This window comes from Pyxicephalus adspersus, chromosome 6 (assembly GCF_032062135.1).
Source record: "Pyxicephalus adspersus chromosome 6, UCB_Pads_2.0, whole genome shotgun sequence".
Classification (NCBI taxonomy): domain Eukaryota; kingdom Metazoa; phylum Chordata; class Amphibia; order Anura; family Pyxicephalidae; genus Pyxicephalus; species Pyxicephalus adspersus.
Window position 1 is genome coordinate 76983921 of NC_092863.1, and position 24991 is coordinate 77008911.

General features: G+C 37.9%; 1 protein-coding gene across 4 annotated transcripts in view; it reads left to right on the plus strand.

Moving 5' to 3' along the window:
* ARHGEF28 (Rho guanine nucleotide exchange factor 28) overlaps positions 1–24991 on the plus strand; it is a 135552-nt gene that overhangs the window by 50128 nt on the left and 60433 nt on the right. For 2 of the 4 annotated variants that reach the window (XM_072416259.1, XM_072416260.1), the window contains exons 5-7: positions 6432–6615; positions 8626–8806; positions 13135–13204. In XM_072416259.1, coding sequence (XP_072272360.1) covers positions 6432–6615; positions 8626–8806; positions 13135–13204 — 435 coding nt within the window. Of the gene's footprint in view, positions 1–6431; positions 6616–8322; positions 8410–8625; positions 8807–13134; positions 13205–22154; positions 22677–24991 lie in introns of those variants that run through there. The other 2 variants (XM_072416262.1, XM_072416261.1) reach the window with 2 other exon arrangements.

Here is a 24991-nt window from a genome sequence, read left to right on the forward strand (position 1 = left end):
CAAAATAACTTGTATTATTTCCTTCTATTATAACAAATATTTCCTACTAATTAGAGGCTGTAAGTGCAGTATTCTGTATTCAAGCACAGGGTACACCTCTTTGTCACCCTTTTTTGTTTGTTTGTTTCTTGTCAGTATTGACCTACATCACGTATGTTGCTTCTTCCCTTCAAAGACTGTACACCTTATTGTGTGATACTTCCCCCACCTTCATAGATTGTAAGCTCTTCTGGGGCCTCTCCTCCTCCTGTGTCACTGTCTGTATCTGTCTGTCTCATTTTCAGCCACTATTTAATGTACAGCGCTGCATAATATGTTGGCGCTATATAAATCCTGTTTAAAAATAATAATTGCATGCAAAAGTTATGGAAATGATTGTGATACAATGCCTCCTATAAAAAAAGAAATACAGGTTATAGACACGAACACATGAACAAGAGAATGCAGCTACAGAGACATATGTCTCACATATGTTCTCTGGGTAATATTTTAAAGGCAGTTTGAAGTGAAGCCCCTGTGTGGACTTTCAGAAATTTACATATTCTTACCAAGCAGTAAAAAGCTAGTCATTAGTGACCCTTCTAGCTACATGTAGTAAGAAGTAATTCCTCCTCAAAGCCCCTCAAAGTTTATAAGACCCTGAGGATTTTGATTTAAACAAAGTTTGAGTTGTTGTTTTATTGATGTGCACTTTTCCACAGCAGAAGGCAAAATACTTTTTTTGTCCTCTGTGATGTGTTGCAGTGCATTGAGTTGTACTTATATGCAGCATTTTCCCTTTTCACCCAGCACACATCATCACAGCTATTTAGTGTGAATTGGGCCTGATGTCACATTACAGATGCCATTTGATTAAGCCCTTAAATCTGATTTCATTTGGTTTCTGACAGCTTAGAAACACCTGATGTGTGTTTATATTAAAGGGCTGACAGGCTGTCAAGATTGTGCTGCAAAAGAATGTAATAATCGTATATAAGCCAAGACATCAGTGTTTCTGTTATGAACCTTGAAGATACATTTCCCCACGATGCGTAAAGCTATAGAGGTTGATAATGGCTGTTTTTATTGCCTGTTCAGAATATGTAAGTACATTAATGTGCAGAGCCTGGTCACAGGCTTCCTTAAGTACTCATTGATCTGACTGCTGTAACATAATTAAATGTTATCCTTCTAAAACCTATATTGGGCATACTGTATGTGTGGGCTTCCCTGGCATCTGACTTATTGATATCTCTCAGAAACTTTCCCTGTACTACTTTGTGGCTCTCTCCTCACTGTCTCACAGCTGTCCATATGGACTCCATAAGAGAACCATTTAAAAATCATTTATTGTACAACGCTGCATAATATGTTGACGCTATATAAATATTGTTCATGAATAATAGTTATTTGACCATTTTCTTGCTTTGGATAGGAAGGTGGGAGAAAAGTAGGGATTTGGTTTGAATATCTTGCCAACAAATCTTAACAGATATGGGGCTAGTGCAGGGGTGAGCAAACTTTTTTAGTCAGGGGCCGCAATCTTACATAAAAATTGACAGAGGGGCCAGGCCGATGGGAGAGTGGGCGGGGTTTTGCTATCATGACGCCACTGAACGTAATTTCATAATGGCATAACCCCGCCCACTCTCCCATTGCAGATCTGAGCCTGTGATGGGAGAGTGGGCGGGCTGTGTCACTGCATACAACCCGCCCAGTCTTCCATTGCAGGCTCAGATCCGGGGACCACTCAAAGGGCCAGAGAAACATCCCTATTGGGCCGTATAGGACCCGCAGGCCGTGGTTTACCCATGTCTGGTGCCTGGGCTAGTGTGTAATATAAACTTCAGCATCCGCTAAAAACTGGAATATCAATTCGGCAAGTTACGCTTTAAAATGTAAACTGTGTTTGGCTGCTATTGATGAGTTCCTTATAAAAGACTGTTTTTAGTTCTAGTTAAAATGACTGTGTTGCTTTTCGGTATGCTTTGAGCATGAATTGCGCCCCAATGACTGTATTTAGAGAGATGAGTGGAGAATAATTTTAAAACTCAGGTACTGCTTAGGAATATTGGAATTACCATAGCCTGGCCACAGTTCTGCTGTAACACCGGAGATATTCTAATAGAATTAATAGAATCCCTGTTATCTGTAATTTTACAGAGCAGAGTTAACAACATTGGAGAACCAAAGTATCAGTGGGTTGAATCTATTACCATGGTTCTTTAATAAAAGATTTTTATGTAGCCTTTCTGAGGTCTCTACACATTTGCAGAAAAATGGACCTTTCTATTCTTTTGTATCGTTTGCACCTTAGGTGCATCTAATGGGTATGTTCTTCAGTGTATATCAGAGCATTGGGCTTTACCTGTCAGCACTACATTTAAAATGCTGGATGTGCTCCTGTATGTGTTGTTTATAATATAGAATATAACACATTTGTAATACAATTGTGCTTGTTGAAAACGACAAAGTCTGTGTTATGAAGATATCAATCTGCTTTTTTCAGGTCCATGAAAGATCCTTCATGTGGGCTTTTCAGTCCTTTAAAGGTTTGCTTGAACCGCATGATTATCTTTCTGGTTTATCACATTATACAGCAACAATTATTAATATTGTTATTATTTATCATAGGAGCTCCCTCGCCCCCTGTAATTAACTGCAACTTTGTACCAAGTTAGAGGCTGTATCAATAACTATTTTTTTCGGAGTTTTGTGAACACAGAAAAGAACCAGGGTTACATATCTTGGAGGTAATTGAGCTTAGAGCTAATTTTTGTGTGTAGGTGGTGCAATATAGGCAATAATCTAAGATGCTTGTTGGTGAGCAGGAGATGCAGAGATGTAGCATTTGGGGCCCCTTCTTCATATTTTCTCTAGGCCCATTTTGTCTAAGGCTTAGTCTACATGGACATTTAACCTGAGGCTTTAAAAGCCCATGTTTGAAATTCACATTCATTCCAAGGGGCTAATCTACACCAGGACGTTTCCTTGAGGCACGTTTATGAGCGTTAACGTTTAAAAAATGAAAATGTGAGGTTAACGCGGAAAAACGCGGGTAAACGCTTCCATTATTACAATGGAGGGCGGTTTCCCTCGTTTTCCCAGGTTTATAAGCGCTTGAAACGTAAACGCGGTAAAAACATGTTAAAAGGTGGTAAATACACAGTAAAACGCAGCGTTTTCCAGCGTTTTAAAGCTTTCAAAAATTGTATAAAAGCTTGTTTTAAATTGCATAAAAAATAAAATAGCATAAAAATGCATACAAACACTGTAGAATTGTTTGCATGCATTTTTAAAAATATCCGTGTAGACCAAGCCTAAAATGATTTCTTCTGTCCTGTAGAGAAATGGAGACATTGGTAGGAGGGGTAATAAATGCTTTATACTTCCACAAGACATGCTTGACATGCATGCACATAACATTAAAACATATATATAATTCAAGGCCCACATAATTTGCTGCAAACATAATCCAATATTGCCTTGCTGCACACTATTTCACCCTGCTCCGTTGTGTTGTAGAGTAGTAATAACACCTAATGAAAAGTACTGTCACCATTGTTTAGTCATGTCCAGTGTTTGCTGAAGCTGTAATCAGATGCAATGAGCAAGGTTAGATTCTGTCACACAGGGATAGAAAAAGTTCTCAAGAAAGTTTTCCTAAAATACATGGAGCCAGCTGTTCTCTGCTCCCTAGTTGTTCTCTTGGGATTGGGGATGAGCCCTCAAACAGTTCTCATATATTTCTGGTCAACATCCTCTTGGCTGTGTTTGTTTTTTTGTGATGTGTAAACAATTGTTCAATTAATGGTTGCTGCTCCGATTTTTCCTATGGCTTTATAAACAGGTTGGCTTGATGTAGATTTTATAGATGGGAATTGTATAACAAATTGACCCCAGATGATTTAACATGCAGCAAGAGTTTGCATGCATTTATCATCAGAACAATACAAGGGAAGTGGAGGTCTTGTTTAGGTCCAAAATGAATATTGTGTTACATTTTAGAACAATCACATAAATTATTCTGCACAATAAAACATATTTAAAGTTTTAGAGATTTGGACACACTTACAAGCTTTGTGTTTCATATTTTATACTTACATAGTTAATTTCTTTATTCCTTTTCTGTGCATTTTATGATTTTTTCCCTGTGTGACTCTGATTATGGCAAAGCCCCCCCCAGATACACGATGTGTCCAGTTACTGGTGCTGGCCAATGGGCCCAAGCAACATCATCCTCATCAAGCCTTCAAATAGAACAAAATATTGGTAGTTGCCTCTTTATTGTGTTTAGTCCTTAGTCATAGAGATTTTACTCATTAAGCCCCGAGGAGGGGAGAAATACCTTACTGGTCTCTGTGAGGGCTCTTTTTTAACAGCATTCTGACAAGGCAACTTACTTTGCTAGTCGGCATGTGGTGGCTTTGTAAGCAAGATGGATTCATACCAATGCGTTGTATGCCACACCTTAAATAGCACCCAAACACAATTGTCTCAATGCAGTGCACAGCAAATCACAGTTGTGCCAGACTGCACTGTATTGAAATAAAAGTTTAGGTAGTTTTCATATATACTCTGACGCATTGACAGTGAACAGGTGAATGGCCCTAGGACTAGCACACCTTCATTTCCATAACCCTGTAATGTTGTACAGTAGCTGAAAGTTCAGTTGAGCTTTGATTGTAAAGGTGAAACATTTAAATAAAACATTTAGTGTGCTGTTTACTTGTTTTTATAAATGATTCAGATGAGATGAAAAGCTAATTCTTCTTTATTCCTCCTATACCAATAAATCCCTCTAACTCTGAGCTTAGCCATATTCCTTACATTCAACTACTACATGCAAGAAATCTTAAAGCTGAACTCCAGGCAAACAGCTTAAGGCAAATAGCTGTCAAAGGATTTTTATTTTGGACGATTCTGAAATTTTTACACCTAGGAGGATGACGCCACTTACCATACAATTTGTAGGCAGTAAAATGAAAACTCACATGGGGTCATCATGTAAACATTCTGCTCTCTACTCCTTGTCAGCAAATCTGCGTGCAGTGTATCCTAAGCCTTGTACAGACGTTTGATGGACATCAGAGGATTGTCATGGAACTATGTTTTGTGATTGTTTCCAGTGACAGATAAATGAACAAGCTCTGTACCCACAGCGTTTTTCTGTTTTATAGAGAAGGGAGCAGGGAGGATGAGTGAGCAGCACCCTGCTGTGCTCTCCTTTATAGTAAAGTAACTACAGTTATTCTGGATCAGTCATATATCAATCCTCCATGATAGATTGATGAAGGGCATTGCGGGACTGCTGTACATGTGTTTGTCTGAAAATCTGATTTGTGTACATAGATTTGCTGATTGCATGTGTTTACCCTCCCACCCCTGATCTCCTAATTTAAAGGAGATTGCAGGTGGTAGATATCAGGCAAATTTACACTTAACTGGTAAATCTTAAACAATACCTAACTGTTCAAAGAAATAGTTTGCAGGTAGGCATTGGTCATTTTTAGGGATGATTAGAATGGTCAAATTCTACTTTTAAATGTGGAGCTCTCAGAGCAGTGTTGAAGTTAGAATTTTTTTTAAGCTGGGAGGGAAGAAATTTTAGGTGGGTGGTGGCCCCGGAATTATTACCCAACTCTTCATTAACCACCCAAAAAACAACTGGGTGGTCACCGAAAAGTGCCAGGCGGTTTGCCCGGCTAAAAGAGGCTGGGGAGATCACTGCAGAGAAATACCTTTTTGGTATTTTATTTTTTAAATACTGTTCACCTGGGAGAGGGTTCTATCTAACTGTTCCAAGAACAACATTGAAAATGCACTGAACCCTAAAATACCATGCTGGGGGAAGCCTCACAATCTATTGCAAAGAAGCATTTGAGCAATGGCTTTACACTCACTGTTATATGATTGTAAATGTACAGCACCAGGGACATGGACTAGGCTGTGTGTGACTAAGTCCATACTAAGAATGTAAAGTCAACCATACAGGCATTCAATAATATTATTATTAATAGTATTTATAAAGCGCCAACATATTACGCATGGCTGCACATTAAATATAATGATTGCGTCATTTCTGGACCAGCATCTTACACGAGTTAGGCGTTGATTGTGAATGATCCCTGAACAAAGATGGTGCAGTGCTTCACAAGGGAAAAAGAAAGATGGCATATCTTTGATATTATTGAGGGATCCTTCAAAAAAAGGCCTATACAAAATAACTATGAATGTTTATATATATGAACTTATGAATATATGAGCAATCCAATAGAAGCATTACGGTTTTTATTTTTGGGTTTTCTAAAACGGTCAGTTGGATTTACTGTCTAACATCCATCTCACTTTTATCAGAATGTGGTCCTGCCTGTGCTTAAGGAAAAATGAAACAGATTTTGGAATCTTGTAAGAGATTTGTAATTAAATGTCTTCTGTGTGTTTATTTGCAGAGGATCTTTGTAATGAAACCCTCTTACATCTCACAATGAGATGGGGACTTCTAGAGCTGTCACATTACTTCATCTCAATGCCTGGAGGAAGAGCAGCACTGAGCAGAGTGAACACAGAAGGGGAGACTCCATTAGAACTTGCTGTTCGGAATGGTCACAGCAGACTGGTCAATCTGTTAAGCAAGTGAGTAAATCTGCAAAAGGCTATTCTATCGGTTGTAATATTTGTACATGTGAAATATTAACATTAAATGCACCACACTGTAGCGGCATTTTATCACCTGCTATTCGTTCCTCCATTAATCTTTTTGGCTGGGGAAGCATAACGACACGCCAATACTTCTAAGTGTGAAGAAGAATGTCACCCACACCCATTTCTTCTATAAAAAAGTGATAGTACTTGGGGATGGAACCAACAACCAAAGCTGTTTGGGGTTCTGGAGAGAATTGTCAGCAATATGTAAGCTTTAACCTTTAACAGGGCTTCTTTTTCTTGCCACCAGGTTCAGAAAGGGCGATGGGGATTGACAGGAGGTAATTTGTGAAGTTGTTGGGAAAAAACATTATTTCAATCCTTGTGTACTTACTTTTTCACCTGACCTTTTATGGGTTCCACACTTGCTCAAAGTTAGAATATTGTTAATCCTAGCAGGGCAGTTTATCAGCTTTCTAAACCTATATAGACTCGGGCTGAAAAAGACAGGCTTTAGACTTTAGAAGGAGAAAGAAATGTTGGATTAGTCCACCTTATATTATCATGGCTGATCTCATAGCTCTCCTTGGACCATATCTAATCTACTTGTTTTTACCAGTTGAAGCAGTGTTTCTCAACCAGAGTTCTGTGGAACCCTAAGGGTTCTTGCAGAGATTGCTAGGGGTTCCATGACAAATTAACCCTTTTTCCATCACAGGTCACATTACGTCATTACCTTTTGGCCATCTGTAAGGATGACATTCTTCCCACTTCCCACCGATCACTATATTAATGTTTTGTAAGCTGTGGATATAGTAATTATATCTGGGGTTCCCCGAGGACCTGCAAGTTTTTTCAAGGGGTTTCCCCATGTTAAAAAAGTGTAGAAGGGCTACCTTTGATCCTAGCACTTTTTTTCCTTTTTTTAAATGTTTTATTGGATTAAATCAGATATAAACAGTCTATAACAAAGTACAATAAATTATACAGATGAAACAAGGCATTCCTGCTGTGGAGGTTTGTATCCAATAACATGAAAATCTAGGGTAGCACTGACTGTATGGGATCTTTTGGAAAAATTTCATGATTCTTTTTCTCCACACATAATAATACAGCATTTCACAAGAAAACTCAACCATTATTTTTTTTAATGAATAGAAACATGGGGGATGTAGGTAGAAAGAGTAGGATAGTGGTAAGTTAAGGTGGGGGTAGCAGGGAGGGGGGTGTCACAGGAAGGTTCAGGCCTGGTGAAAGTCACTTTTGTTCCTAAATTTCTAGAAATGTAATTAGTAGTCAACATTTCTTAAAGCATTTCTTAGTCTTACTTTTCTAAAGACATTTCATAGTCTGGCTCATTTAAATGCATAATGATTTTTAAACCCCTGGCGTTCATCCCTGCAAACATTTTTCTGATTATACATTAGTGAAGCAGGTTTGCAGACATGGTGTAAGTACTTTTTCTGTCTCAGACAAGGCAGTAAGTCTGCAATGTATAGGAGTCCCACTCTACTGCCTGGCATTTCACAGTTTACTCACAGTCCCCGTTCTGTGTCTGTGTCATTTCTGTCAGGGATGTGCACACTGCCATCAGAATGACACAAGTACGTCCGTGTCTGCTGGTACATTGTGTTATGAAAGTCTCGTTTGTTTATAACTACTTAAACAATGCTGAGCTCCCTTGAGGCGCTGTCTGTTTTTACCAGTGGCAGACAGAGCTGCTCCCTTCCAGTAAGCTGGTCAGTAGGACTGCTTCCATGCTCCGCTCCACAAAAATCCATGGAGGTAATTCAGTTTTCCTTTAATTGCATTGCATAGGGATAATGGACACAGTTATTTGATTATACAAGATCACTGACAGCACATTCCCTGGATGAGGCACACTGAGGAATACCATTCTTCTCCTTACATTACAGATCAGATGCTAGTGTGGTTATTGAGGGAAGGAGAACTGTTTGTATATTTATATATGGTTTCTTAATTTAACCCTATTCTCTTCAGTTTCCAGGATATCCCTCCTGTTGACTTCTGTACAGCACCAATTAATCAACACACATTTCTGCGCTTCTGTCGTACCTCCGGAGTGCTAATATTAACCCGACGACAAACCTCTGGAGACTCGCTGGAGTCGGACATCCAACTCTTTAGAAAATGCTTATGTGATACAAACTTTTTTGAGAAGGTGAGGTTGATAAGCTGCTTGAATTGTATGTTTATAGAAGAACAAAACCATTATTAATAATGCAGGTGGTACATAGGGACCATATCGATGCAGTTGAAAAGGCACTGAATGAAATGGCTTTTCACTTTTTAGGTCTAGTGTCTGATTTGAGCTATTTGTTCACTTAAACCACAGGGATTATATGTCTGTCAGTGGTTGATACTCACAGTTCTAAACCATGAATGCCATGGAGTCTCAGAAAACAGGCAGAATATCTCTACTACTGCAATATGAAATAAACTGAACAAGGAGAGTGAGACTCCCACAATGGAATTGACAGGTGATTTGGTCTAGGTAATTTGGGTCTGCATATTGTACCACTAGACACTAGCTGAATACATTTTTTTTGAAGACTTAACTTGGCAATAGATGGTTTGTTTTGCAGAAAAAGCGTATTTGTTCTATTTTTTGTGTATTCTCAAAGTGGTACAGGTTACATGAAAGGGCAAGAAAGGTCCATATAAGACAGATGTCTTTTATAGGACATGGATGTGTTAATTCTAATCCTAAACACATTATTTCTATAATTTAAAAAAAATGTAGAACACTCTTGTTTAAACAATGTTCAGTAATGATAATATTTACATGTCTATCTATCATGTTACCTTCTAAAATCTTAGATAGATAGATAGATAGATAGATAGATAGATAGATATACACAAACATTAGCACTTCTATCCAAGCCTTGCTGTTTCTCATTATTATTTTAGTTCTCAGTTTTATAACTCTGGATATGTAAAATAGCTATTTTAAGCTTGAAATGATATTGTTATCATTAGTGTTAATGTAATTGATATTTAGATTTATTTTTATTTGTCTGACTTTGTGTTATTTTCTTTGCATTGTCTCAAACTTCTCATAGTCTCATTGCCAATAGCAGCATTGGAAGAATCATTCTGGGAATATCCCCGCAGTTTTCCCACAAAAGATAATGATGTGATGTTCTAGGGCTTGTTGCTACGTATAAGAAACATGCTGTGCTATTGAGTTTAATAGCATCTGATGACACACATACTGCCTGTGCATGAAAGATCTCTAATGTCGGAAGATCTGTATCTGGTATACTGATTTCAATACTTTAAAGAAAACCATTCATCAGTCCCTGGCCACCAAGCACCTAGGATTATGTTGTCTGCCACACTTATACATACTCATGCACACAGTGGGGTTATTTGGGTGGAAGATCACTTATAATAGGATTGTGGGTGAAAATAAAGGAGTGCTAAGTTAAACTATGCAAACATGGAGAACATACAAACCCCATGCACTGTAGATTATATTCTTAATGGAAGTTGACCCTTTGAAGATACAAGTGTATGCAAGTAATCTTGTATTATGATTCAGAACAATTAATATTGTCTTGTTTGTAACTGCTTTTCTCAGGATTTTTTTCCCATCTAAAATTAACTGATATGAGATCAGTGATTCTAAGGATTGATCTCAAGATTATAACAAGACTGGTATAATATTATGTTTAAAGTAAACTGCATGCATTTATATAAATAAAAGGAGTGGAGGAGTTGTTTCGAAAGTTAAATAACCTTAACACTGACCATTCTCGTGTGTTCTTACAGTCATTTAAATTTGAAACTAGTAATCAGTAAAATCGTGTATACACTTTAAAATGTAAAGTAATTTTAAGGAGAGTTTCATTTTTATTTTTCAAATCTGCGGTTCATTATACAATATTTAGTGATCATACCATGGGAGTCCTCTTTAAAGTCTGTTATAGGGTGGCAACGGGCTTTTTACCTTACTGTGCCCTAGCCTTGTCACACAGACTTTTGGTGGGGACTACAAGCATTCTTTCTGCACACTTTACACATGAATGGTTTAGTATTGTAATAATCACAAAACCCACCATGTGAACAGCTTCACAGATGTATCTCTCCAGTTACATGAAAGCTGAATTCCAGACTATTAACTAAATACTGTGTTAAAATACAAATATGGGAGCTTTTTTACTTGGAAACCATACCTAGATCCTTCAACACAACTTTAGAAGTAGAAAAGCTTACGGTCACCTCCCCAGCCTTTTAAATTACAGACAAGGAAAAGCAGCACCTTGATGGATCACCTTACCTCTTCCAGACACCTTACCTTATCTCTCTGCATATGAAAATACATTTTCTTCTTAAGGTTGATACATAAACTAATCAAATTTGCCCCGGGATTGGACTAACTGTTGTACTTTCATTCATTTGTCCATATGTTCCAATATTGTTAAGATTGCAGTTCTTTAATTTAATATTTCATTTCTAATGTAGACATCATTCCATCTGTTTTAATGTCTGTTCCAAAATTTTAGGTAAATACAAATAGTTCATCACCAGTTCATTATTTCTGTATTTTGTCATGATGTTCGTTCTATAATTAATATTGGCAGAATCAGTCTCTGTCTCCAGTGAGGAGAACACTGTGACTCATAGGAAGTCTCCTTGCATGTCTATACCTGTAGTACGGCTTCATTTTTATTACACAATTTTATAGTCGCTTTGTTTTGTTCTGGTGTTTGACTTTGCTAACCAAAGCCTCCAGTTCAGTAGTATGGATGGATATCATTAAAAAAGGTCCAATAAGGGAATTTTAACATTATATCCTCTGAATTTAGTACAAATGTAATAAATGTATACCCCCAAATTTCTAAGATGAAAATAAAGGACCTGTACTAGTACAAAGTTTGTAGTCAAAAGACATATTCTACCACTCCACACAATCCATTAATAACTTACACACAACATTGATTGGTTAAACCTTTACATTTAAGGTCTTAAGGTGAGACAGAAAAAGGGAAAGCTGAGGTGGGATTTCACGCCAAATCTAAAATGGCAGCAAACATAAAGAAATGTGGGTTAGAATCTGATTTGGATAATTTTGATTACATCAGCAATGACCTTTTGGTGTAGAAGTAAATAAGACCATCAGCTGAGCAGAGCTGATATTTTAGGGCTACATCATATGGGTGTTGAGGTTTTGGTGGTTTTATCGCTTCCTCTTGCCTGTGAACCATGCCTGTGGTTGAGACTCAACATGTAGCGTGTCACCTATGGCCACCCATGGGGAATGAATATGTCAATAGTGAGCAGTTAAGTGCTTTGCCTGCTGTATAATGTTAAAACCCTGGATTATTACGAACCAGCGCTGTGTTTGTGGTGGTCAAACAGCTGGCAAGGTGCTAACAGTCAGGAAACCACTGTTCCCAACACCGTTGTGAAGTTAGAATTATTTCTCCTGCCTCTCAGGTTTGTTTCTAATTGTGCATGCAGATGTCAATCTGCGGTCGTAGGGGTATGGGTGAGTAAGGGAAGTGATGTGATGCAGTGTTCACCCCATAAATACTTTTAAATTGGATGGTAAGACCCTGTAGACAGGTGGTGGCCCCTGTATTGTGATTTAACTTTTCAGCAACCACCCAAAAATAGCTGGGAGGTTACTGAAAAGTGTGGGCTCCTTGCCTTGCAGGTACAACATAAAGGACACCTACCATGGGGGAATTCTGTAGGCTGCCAATGCTTCTTACCTTTCTCTTTTTGAACCTCTTGCTATGATGCCAGTTCTTTCACTTCCATGATTCAGTCACTGCCTGGAAATAAACCTAAAGCTGAGCAGTCCTGACACTCACTTATAGCATGCTTGTTGCAGGTCTGATGCAAAACTATTTACACAGATATGTCCAAATTACCTGTTTATTGCTTCATATAAAGCATTTCTTAAACTAAATCCCCAAGACAAAATCTTTTTAATTTTTTTATTCTTTTTTTGTGATAAAAAGTTATTTTTTGTCCTTTTTTATTTCTGTATTCTTTTCGGTCACTTTTAATATGCTTTCTCTGTCCCCATTTCCCTTCTTTTCTGCCCAGTGCCTGTCATGGAAAGGGGAAATACACACCTTTAACATTTACACAAAGGTCAATATATTCCAGCCCTTCCTAACAGCTTTGTTTTAAAGTTCCACTCTAATACTTTGCACAGAAATGCAACATAAAAGAGATTTTGAGAACATAAGGTGTTAAATTTACTGTGCACAAACATTGTATTCTGTTTAAAATAAACTATTCCTGTTAAAGAACAAATCTACAGCTAATAACAAATATCCCTAGGGTAGAAGGTCTCCACCCCTTTTAGGTGAGTAAACCAATAAGTAGTCAGTAATAAAGATTTACTGGGTGAAAGCAAGTAAGCCAAAAAAACAAAATTAATATCCTGGAAATTTTTTTGCATTTTGGAAATTTAAACAACATAAACTCTTACAATTTGTCTAAAACTACTTTTTTTTTCTTATTTTAAAGATTGTAAGTTCTGTGTACTGCTGGAATCACATGAAGCAAATGCCGGTTAACGGAACAACCAGAGAAGGAGGTACAGTTGTCCTAATTTACCGCAAGATGATATGCAAGAAGATATGCTATGCCTATCAGGCTTTTGAATTAATCCTATTGGCTTCTATTTATGACTGTTAATGTAATCTTTATTATTTGTAGATCATTACAAAAAACTCTCTAGCATAGTTTCTATGGGTAGTATTGGATATGAATTTCTATAGGTGAATGTGCTGTGCCATATAGTGTTAATGTTCAGCAGAAATCAGCAGTATAGATGCAGTACCCCATGTCCAGTGGTTGGCTGAGGTGGTAAGTGTCTTTTTATGCAGTCAGTCTGCTAGATAGAGTCTACACTATCTACTCATGATGTGAAATGTTTAGGAACTTTCCATGTCCATAAAGCATCAGACATTTATTAAGCAGTTAGAAACTGCATAGAAAGTGATCACACTGGGCCTGATTTATTAAAGCTCTCAAAGACTAGAGAAGATAGACTATCATGGGTGAACCTGGAATAGATCTGCTCCGGATTGAAAACATTTTCCAATGATTAACAAATAATTTTTAAGAGACCCGTCCAAGGTTTGCTGAATCACCCAGGTTCTACCTGGGTAGTCTATCTACCATCTATCTACATGATAGTCTATCTTCTCCAGTGTTGGAGAGCTTTAATAAATCAGGGACAATGTAACAGGTATAAAAAATGCTGACATTGGGTACCACAGGCACTAAACAAATTTCTAAACACTGGAAAATGCTTTCAATATTTTAGGAATGGGAAGTTGAAGAGTGTAGAGAAGCTAATGTCTTTAGGCTCTCGATGATCAGCAGAGTGTGTGCTGATTTCCAACCACGCACATCTGTACTCTCTCATGCTACTCTTTTACCACTCAACTGAAGTTTGGGGGGGCGGTGGAAAGGTATTTTAAAGATTTGCTTTATGATAAAGTGCTGATGTACTTTCTGTTTAAATTGTTGCCTCCTGAATTCTTAGTGGGGTGGGTACCTGTAAGTATCCTGCATTTTGGAACTGATATTAGTTATGAATCCTAACAGATCGATTGGTTGGAGCCTCAAAAGACTGTACACAGTATTTTGCCCTTCCAGTCATTTATTTTAGGGAATTGAAATCCTGGTTGTATGTAAGCCATTGCTTGTACACCTGATACAACATGAATAGTTGTGATTTACCAACACATCATATCGCATCTTAACCAATGGAAAATCTATTTGTTACGATAAGTTAGAAGTGAATTTTACTGTAAATTCACTTTATATCTCATTGTTTTTATTGGATTGCACTCAGCATGTTTCATTTAAATGTTTCACCTTTACAACCAAAGCTCAACTGAACTTTCAGCTACTGTACAACATTACAGGGTTATGGAAATGAAGGTGTGATAGTCCGAGGGCCATTCACCTGTTCACTGTCAATGCGTCAGAGTAAATATGAAATCTACCTAAACTTTTATTTCAATATAGTGCAGTTTGGCACAACTTGCACTGATTTATGAGAATGGATATAAAAAAGGGAAAAAGGGTCACTAAGATAAAATTTTCTTTGGTGTCTACTCTGGCAGTATGATATTCAATTTTTTTGAATTCTCTGTGGTAAACCTTGAGATTTCTTTTTTTTCGTGGTTTGTAGATCTATATGTGTGGATATTTTGTTTAATTTAATAAGAAATGTCATGAGAATATGTTCCCTGGCCATTTCTCTGTGCAGAACCATTGTTTGTTGTTGTCGTCTCTATTCCTGGCCACAATGGCAGCGTTTTCCCCATCACTGCCATTTACCCTGTTCTCAATGCAATATTTGAATAATTTAGGGGCCTAATTAAATTCTGTTACAACCCTCGAGTGGATTGGGCCTAGTCCACAGAAAGAAACCCTTTATGTAGTCATTATATTTGTTTTACAAACCAAAAATATTTAGTGCCTTCCAGAGGATGAAGCTGTATGGGTTTTCTGTTCCAGTCTGTGGGAAGTGTAACTAATAATGGCTAGACGTGAAATACAGACATACATATTAATGGCTACTGCATAATCTACATATTTCCAGTTCTCTTTTCAGCCTTAGAAAATCCAGATACTTGTACATCATATATGCATGTTTGGTCATTTCCCTTCAGTTTCTTAGTATTTCTGGTGTTTAGGTATCAGTGCTGTACTTTTTCAGATTATTCTCTGTATCATCTGCTAGACTGACTTGTCACAAATTTTTAATTGTGCATTTATTAATCTCTGTATGTATTATCTGACCTTTGATATTATATTGTAACTTTAATTCCATTATAGTTGCTAAAAATATTTTCCTTTTAGGACAACTCTGAGTATGAAGTACAATTGGCCTGATCTATTAAAGCTCTCCAAAGCTGGAAACGATAAACTTTCACCAGTGAAGCTGGATGATCCAGTATACCTGAAATGTATCTGGCTCAGGATACAAAATATTTGTTAGCAAATGGCTTTGTAGAAATACAATCCAGGTTTGCACTGCGTGTGCCACATTCCTTGTTCTTACTTACCCACTTACTTCTCATACTAATTGAGAGTGAGCCATAGATACAGCAGCAAGTATTAGTAGGGGCTCACTGAAGCTATTTCAGTGGTTCCAGTGGTAGAGAATGCAGGTGCTGAATGTGATGACCATGTTGTACAAAGTTCACGAAGAGAGATTTTAATGGCAGGATCACCGGGTATTAGTTTATTAAAACTGCAGATTTAAAAATATTGAAAGTTACTTTCTAACATTACCGTACTTTTAAACAAATTAACATCTTGAGCCTTACATGAGATTTTAAGGGTTTTGGGTTTACATATGCATTAAATACTTTACAGCGCTGCTGCAAAAGTAAATGAACAAGGAGTATAGCTGTCTCTGACTTTCATTTGTTGCATGCTTTTTTTTAGTCCACAGATCAAGAGTATTGATTGACATACCAAGGGAACTGCCATTTACACAAGAATCACAGAAATACCACCCATTCTCATTAATATGCAATAACTAAATTTAACACAGAAAAAATACTGAATAGGTAATCTACCTGTATGACAGACAGGCACATTTACAGGGTAACAGGGACAAGGAAAGAGATGACTTTTGATGCAGAGCAGCAAAATAAATATTCCCCCTGATTTTGTGTGTGTGATCACCCATGTGTGTATGAATGTTTGTAAAAATGTCTACTGTTTATTTTGGGCAGACTGCTGTGATTAGGGATGACCAAAAAATTATCTGAATTGTATTTAATCATTGCAAATCAACAAATACTGCAACCAAAGCATGTCCTTTCTGGACATTCCGGTCATGTCACAATGATAATACAGAGGCTTGTACAGTATGTGTAATACCCTTTACAAATGAAGCAAAGGCCTAGAATCACCATCAGGTAGAGCCAACAATAATGTGACATTAGCCTTGCTTGATCCCGGTGGAGAATATTTACCTATTGAATGGTTCTAGCAATGCCTCTGCTGTCTTGTTCTGTCTTGTAAGTTGACGAATATTAAAATGACTGTCAATTGTCTAATGGGAAAAGGAAATAATTACTTTATAAAGTGGATCAGAGGTTAGCTCTATGGCTTTTGCAGTGCTAGGTCCCAGGTAAAAATCTCAGCCAGGACTCTATCTGCATAGAGTTTGCGTGGGTTTCCTTCGGGTACTCCCACATTCTAAAACATGCAGTTAGGACAATTAGCTTTCCCCCAAAAATTGGCCTTAGATTGTATTAAAGATTAACATAAATAAAGACAATACCATATGACTGAGGTAGGGACATTAGATTGTGAACCCCTTTGAGGGACAGCTAGTGACATGACTATGGAGTTTGTAAAGCGCTGGGTATTATGGCGCTATTTAAATACTGTGTAATTCACTCTGAGTTAAACTTGTTATACTCAGTATTTATTAATTCTATCCAACCAAAAGAACTGACACTTCACAGTAGCCATACTGCACTGAAATGCATTGCAATCTCTCTTCTCCCTGGAAGGAACACTGCGAGGTCAATTTAGATTAGTTGTGTGAACATTTTTGACAGGCAAGGTGTAAGTCTAGATTGCCATATCAACGGCTGCAATCTCCTATTCTGGTGCTGCGGAGAGAAGCATGCTTCAGGAAAGGTGGGGTCATTGGTCTCTCTGTGGATGTGGTTTATTTAGGGCACCAAAATACTTCTTCTAAAATGATATAAATCACATAGCAAATATACATGCAGGACAAGCTGTGCTGGGAACATTTCCTGGCTAGCCTTGATTACCCCGGTTAGATTGATCTATTTTAATGTTATTATGACCTCTAGATAATAAATTCCAAGGAAATGTCTTAACATAGTTGAACAGCAATCATTCTAATGTGAGATTAAGGAAATAAAATCATTTTTGGTGTCCTGGCTGCACAAGTGAAGTTCCTAGACTGTCATCATTAATATTGGCAAGTTTGGTCCTTTACAACAGGAAAGTGACTATTAAACCAAAATAAAAAAAGTTATTTAAAGTAGAAAGACAAAATATTTAAAAGCTAAAACACCTGTCAGCTTTCAATCTTTGTCTGTGTCCCTGCTGCAGATTGTTTCTTACTTTTTGCTTGTAACGTTTGTCACTGGAAAACGGAAGGCTATAGAAAACTTTCAAATGGAGCCGCAGATAGCATTAAAGCCCACTCTTCTCACTGGGCCTGATTTATTAACCACCTAGCCGTTAAGCCCGACCTTCGTACGGGCCAAAAAAAACGGCTAGGATGGTTAACCCCGAGTTTTTGTCGCATCCATACTTACCTGGTCCCGCTGTGCTCATCCAGCGTCGTTTTCGTATTCCAGCGTCGTCCTCCGTCTATCGTCGTCCGTCGGTCTCCCTCTCCAGCGTCGGGTGCCAGCGGGACCGGTAAGATGCCGGCCGGCATCTTTTGTTCCGCCGCCTGGCATCTTTTGTTCCGCCGCCTGGCATCTTTTGTTCCACCGCCCGGCATCTTTTGTTCCGCCGCCCAGCGGAACACAAGATGCCGGCCAGCGGAACATAGAGATGCCGGTTGGCTTCTTACCTGGTCCCGCTGATCGCCGATGATCCTTCTTCATCCAGCGCCGGGTGTCTTCTGAAGCGAGAAGCCGTCCGGCTGAGAAAAAAATAGCCGGACGCAGAGACACACGCAGGATCGGGTATCGGGTGAGTATAATATTTTAAATATTTTTTTAACACATTTGTCGTATAGGACGCACTAACTTTTCCCCCCAAGTTTTGGGGAAGAAAAAGTGCGTCTTATACGGCAAAAAATACGGTATGTTTAGTGTGAAATAAAAACTATAGTTTTAATACTATATATGCCAAGAATCTCCTACTTTTCCTTCTGTATTTTAAATTATCCTCAATGTTCCCCTTATAACAGTTCCTGTTTAACAATAGATGTTGTGCCTGGCATACCCCTCTCACTTTCGTGCTTTCCTACTTGCTAGGAAGTCCACAAATGCCAGCATTTAACTTAAATTAACTATTTGTTTTTACTTTGGTACAGTTACACCTTATAAATCTACAGGTAAAAATCCATCATCCAAGAATTAAATATTTTAAAAAATGTGTCAAGTCATAGAAAAAGGCGAAAGTATGTGTATACAAGGAATGTTCTGATTTAGGTACATTGGTATGCCACTCTATAACTCAGCAAAAACAAAGAAAAATTCACAGGCGTTCAAGCTGTTCCAATTTGTTCTTGTTCCCCTGCAAAGCGTGTAGATACATTATTGATTAGACAGAAGTTATATATTTACCTGTGTTGCTCTGGAGGGACATTCCTTTAATATGTTACTCATACTCTGTATGAGGCTGCTTGCATTATTTCTTCATTCTGAGATCATTGTTAAAATATTCAGAGAATGATATAGCCAAAAAAGTAAATTTATTTACTAAATATTTACTGAATTAGTGATGTTAATGTAAAGCATGTTAGTCTTACTCAGTAGGTTTCCTTAGCTATGTTGTCTTTAAATGGGTCTGTTTTATTGTTTTTTTCCCAAACATTTACAAGTTTTTGATGATGTTTCATTTACCATAAAAACATAGTGCATGAAAGGGCCTATAAGAGCCTTTAAACATTGGGGGAGGGGGTCAGTCATTTAGCAATGCCAATGTACCCAAGCATGTTGTCCTGTTTGCTTGATATATCCTCTTCTTGGTGCCTAAGAAAAAAAGGTATTGGATTGTGCCCAGGGATTTAGACAATTATAAGGCATTTAGGCAGGATTTTTATTTTGGATAAACATTGCCCTATTACTTTCCATTATATTAGTGTTATTCTGTGTTACAACTATCTTGTAGTGTGTCTAAATATGAGCATGTGGGGGCTACAGGAGTTCAAAAAATGTAATAGTGAGAATTTATTTGCAATGTAAACATAACCTATTGCAGTGAAATGCCCTGACATTTTCTCCATAAAACTCTCCAAGAGTGCTGTAGAATGATTTTCAGGCATGTGTCTGCACTCTGGTTATTTATTTATTTAATTTTTAGCCTTGAAATCTCTGCACAATAATTATTCCAAGATACAGAATGACATCAGCTGTAAACAGATTGTTGCCATGCTCCCAAATCTATAGGCGTCCTGCACTTATTTTTTATTCTCCTGTAGCAGCTTTACAAAATGTGCTGTAAGCATGCATTTACTGAAGGACAAACTCAGCCAGGGAATTAATATCAGACAGAGTACAGAAGTGCTACTGTAGGCCTCTCTAATTTGAACAATAATTGAAGTGAAGAAAGGAATGTTAACAGGCTCAAATATCATAGTCTTCCAAATTTGACATTTAAGCTGAGCCACAATCAGACGACTTTTCTTTGGACTGTTAAAAAAAAAACATAAAACAGAACATTGCTTCTCAGAAACTCAAATTAAACAGAACCTTTCCTTGTAGCGGTGCTGCAGCACATTGGGTTGTAATTCATTATCATGTACTTATTGCTGCATTGGATCTCTTGAAGAGATGGGAAACTGTCAGCTATGAATCGGTTGGTGGTGCAGCGAAGAGGTCTTAGCAGAACACTTGTGTGCAGAGAGTTGTTCTGGGATACAGTGTAAGAATGGTGTGCTTGTTATAAATCACTCACTGACTCTTTTATGCTTTGCTGCAAGGTTACATTGCTACTTTAAAGGTGCCTGGCTTGTTAAGTGGTGACAATCCTCGCTTGGCACCAAGACAATGCGTCAAAGCACCCAGACAAGCACATTTTTTGTTTTTTTCCCCCCTTATCAAGGGTCTGGTTTATAAAGGTTGATTTTCTGTTTCTCTATTTAAATGTTGATTTTGACACTTTTACATAGTTATAAAGTAGTAAAAACAAAACACTAAAACATTATTACAAACCCCTAGACAAATACCTAGGTTCTAAACAAACTAAAAATAAAACATTTAAAAAAAAAATTAGAAAGAAATAACCATAGATTAAATAAAATGTGTAATATGAATAAATGGGATGCAGTGCTAATAATTAAAAATGCACAGCAAAGAGTGGAGTGTAGTAATTGGGCTGTTGGTAGTGGTTTGCGGCAGTTCCAGGATTGACTAATTTCTCTGAAGGTTATGTCTGCTTCTGCCTTTTTCATCAGTAATAAGACCAAATTTGCCTGGTTTGTGGTAGTAAAAACTCCTTTATATAAATCAGTTGGTAATCTGAGTTTAGTATAATGGCGCACATACAGTATGTAGCTTTACACAAGCCTAAAACCGAACATATATAAATGAAGAGATCATTTAGACATGCAGTAGGTCAGCTGTGTAAAAAGAAAAACAATACAAAAAAAAACATTCTTGCCGTGAATGTTTGATGATAAGTTTGAAGAACTGTTGTCATTATCAACAACGCTTGTTTGCTCAGTGGGCTGAGCTAATATTGTTACTTGGCTGGGAAGTATGATGGCCATAGATTTCAGAGGATAGTCCTAGGTACTTAGTTTGACTGCTCTCTTAAATGTAGAATAGAGCTCTATTAACGTGAGTTGGAGGAGGACAGATGGTCAGGAGCTAGTTTATTGGGGGGGGGGGGGGGAATAGTAGTAAATGGCACATATATAGCTGGTGATGACAGCGGCCACTCATAAACAACAGTTTGTTGTCTGATCCATATTAAAAGAGCCCATTCGGCTGTCTATTATGTCTTGTTAGTGGGTAGTTGAAGTAACATCGCTTAGATATGATTCTACTTGTATCCACTGAATATATGGGCTTCATTTTCTGAAATATGGGGTCCAAAATGGCCTTCTTGGAAGCAAGTGGGCATTGGGTACTCTTTAAAGCAGAACTAACCCTGCGATACTCACTTTTCCCCATTCCCTCGCCATCTCCTTCTTTCCTCATTTCCTGTAGACGATCCACTGCCATCTTGATTGCCATTCCAAGATTGTGTCACTCCCTTGCACCGTCCTGTCACACGCAGGGCAAACCTGGGTTGCCGTGTATACTGGCAACCAAAGCTGACGCTGTGCTCAGCTTTTTGACGGATACCAGGATCGATTAGGCAGGTAGGAGAGATTATAGCAGAAGGGACATCACCTGTCTGTTTCTGCAATAACAACCTGCCAGAACTTGGAAATCTTCCAAGTGGAACTTTACTTCCGCTTTAATTGGACAAGGATAATTTTTTTTGTTAATGCAAAGTCCACATTTATACAAATACTTTTGGCATAGTAAAAATTACTTTAGTGGAAATTGCATTGCACTTAAAGTTACAGAGCAGGAGAGAAAATACACAATCTTATCAATATAATTGTGTTTCTTGATTTGGTAAATCCCAGTTAGGCCGCATTGTTTAACAGAGATATTCATGATCTGACTGTATCAGCTGGATGACAAAACCAGGCCGAGCAGATTTTACATTGTGTACTTTGACTTATATTTCATGAAGTGGTTTTAGGATGCGTAACTTAACAACTAAATATTACTTACATCTTTTAGTGTATGAGAAATTTATACAACACATAAATCAATACAAGCAGCTGATTGTGAGATTTGTAACAATACAGTTGCAGTGCGGGATGACTGCACTCTTGTCTCTTTGTACACATTCACTTCTCTCTGTTTACTTACAAGTGTACTTCACAAACTTTGGCTTTAGTTTAGGCACTTTCCATTAGCATGGAAATGAAATGGTAAGTTAATGATTCATTGGCACCCAGTGACCTCTGAAATAGTTGTGGACCATGATGCAGCTCCAGGTTTGGTACATGTTTTCCCCTACATTCCCTCATCTGATTTAATATTTACAGCCTGATCTGTCTACATGCCTGAACTCCTGAAGAGAGCAAACGTTTACAGCCTCTCCCTCCCCTGGGCAGACAGGGCAATTTGATCCAGCTCTCCTCATTCCTCTATTTTACACATCTTCTGTGGAAGAGCTTCAGGCTCCTTCGTAGTAAAAGCTGCGTCCTTCTTCACAAATAATGGATTCGGATTCAGATTCACCGTTTAATTATTCCTGGCCTGCTTTTCCCAAAATGAGGATCCACAGAAGACCAACTACACAAGGTAGAAAAAAATCAGCAACTTCTGTTTCTTCAGGTCTTTCGTTACTGTTTTTAGTAGGGAGTAGGATCGGACTCAAAACTCCCAGCTTGAGTTATTTTTACTGGCAGAGTTAGATTTGTTGTTTTCCAGCAATGTATCGAGGTAGAAATTTGGCTACAAGGTTTGCAAGATATTTTAGTTGTCATATAGGGACACTGACAGGTGTTTCGCAGCTCATAGTTCATTAATCTGATAATTCCTGAAATGTCAGCTTTATCCTAACCAATTGTAGTATGTTATGATCTTGATTTTGGAAAGAGGTGAGGAATGATTGTGAGAAACACAAGTGAGGAAAGTTGTAGCTAGTATTAGTAATACAAGCAAATTGCTAGGTGTGTCAGATTTATGCTTGGCATAACAATGGGGGCCCTTCTGGATTAATCAGGATCTAAATATTGGTTGAATATTGGTTCACTAACTGGATCAGTGAGTGATCAAAACATAGGAACCCGGCAGTGTTGCCATCAGTTTTCTGCTGAAATCTGTTTGATACCAAGTGGTTCCCCAATCTCTTCTCATTTGTCGATCAAGTATACATCTAATAGTGTATGTCTTGCATTTGGATGGTATTTAGTTTATGTACATTTATGAATTTACATAAAGGAAAACTTCAGATGGAACTATTTAGTTTTCGCAACCATTTGTCAACCTTTTCATTAATCTTGTAGCAATTGTTTATATCCCCAAAATATCTAATAACGCAACTAATTGTGTGAAATGACTGCATGAAATACATTCACATTGATATGATTATGTCATACGAGGATCACCTTCTCCTATTTCTTGAAATGTACTACTAATTGTGTGTATTACATGGGTTATTGTGTATTGATTAGGAAGTCACCTGAGTCGAAGAATAAAAATGTAATATATTGCAGTTTATTGGTCCTTGCTCTTGCTCCATTAGTTTTAGTTCAGGCTATTTTATCTTTTTTTTAACAGGTGTGATGTGTGTACATTGCTGATTATTTTTAAGAAATCATAAAAACTGAGGTACATCTGTGCACTTTTATGATATATGGAGGGGCACTACATGGAAGGGCATGCATTAAAAAAAGGTATATCAAAGGTTGCTTATATAAACACTCCCAAGAAGTTACCTAACAGAGGATAGATAGATTTATTTTTAAAATACTATGGACTCCTAGAACCCCTGCTAGGTCTTACCGCTACTGTGGCTCCATTGGAAATATTTACCTCACTTACTGGCGGCCTTTGTAGCAGACAGGAAGTAAACTCGCCAACAGCAACACAGACAGAAGTAAACATGCCTTTTTCTAAGTTTGGTATTCTAGGACCTTGGTCAGCTTTTTAATGTTGGCTGTGGACACACAGTACAACAGAGTTGAAACACATTCATACAACTGAATTCACCTGCCAAAGGATTTGCTGTTCTGTTCAGCCTGCATGCTTTTTAACTGTCCAGGTTCCCACTAGGCTGTCCTGGTGTTAAAATAGATTTCCACATTCCAGTAAGTCCAGGACAAGTCCTGCCACAATAGAGTATGGGAAGCCTCCAGGCCAATCATTCCACAGTAGTGGTCAGTGGGTGGCTGCCTACCCAATTTCACTGAGGGTTCTTCCAAGTTTCCTTTCAATGATCTCCACTGCCAAGGATTTTTATTTCTTCCCACTAAGGCTGGGGCACTTTTTACTCCCAATGATAGCACTGCACTTTGAACTATTCCTCCAGCCATGTCAATTACGCTTTGTAGCCGTGCCATGGGGCAGAGCATGTCATCCATGCATCTGGGGGCCCTTTTTCCAAGTTCTAAAATTCTGAGGTTGGCGCTAGTTTTTTGACTGTAGATACCCCAACCGTACACAGTAACCACATCTTGGACCTAAACCTGAATGTGTATTATCAAACCTTAACTGTTGCTAGTTCAAGGGTTTTGTGTTGGCATCTGGATTTACAAAGCTGTGTTATTTCTCTTGGTGAAAAAGTTTCCTATTTAGTGACTACAATCTGTTCATGTGTATTTTAGCAGTATTATGTGTTCCATGGATCAGATTTTTAGTGTTATCTGCTGGTATAGTCTCTGGTATAGTTTTGTGTTATGTTGATTTTTATATATTGATTTTTGAGCTTTCTCTAAAGCAGCAAACAGTTATGGTTGTGTTCTCTGTGACTCCATCAATGGTCATTTCTATCAGCATTTTCAGTGATCTAATGACCCATATTTGCATAATTTTATAGCTGCTTAAGGTTTCATTCACACCTTTGTATGTAGTGTGTTGACATACTGTGATGTCCATTTTTCCTGTTTTTGTTA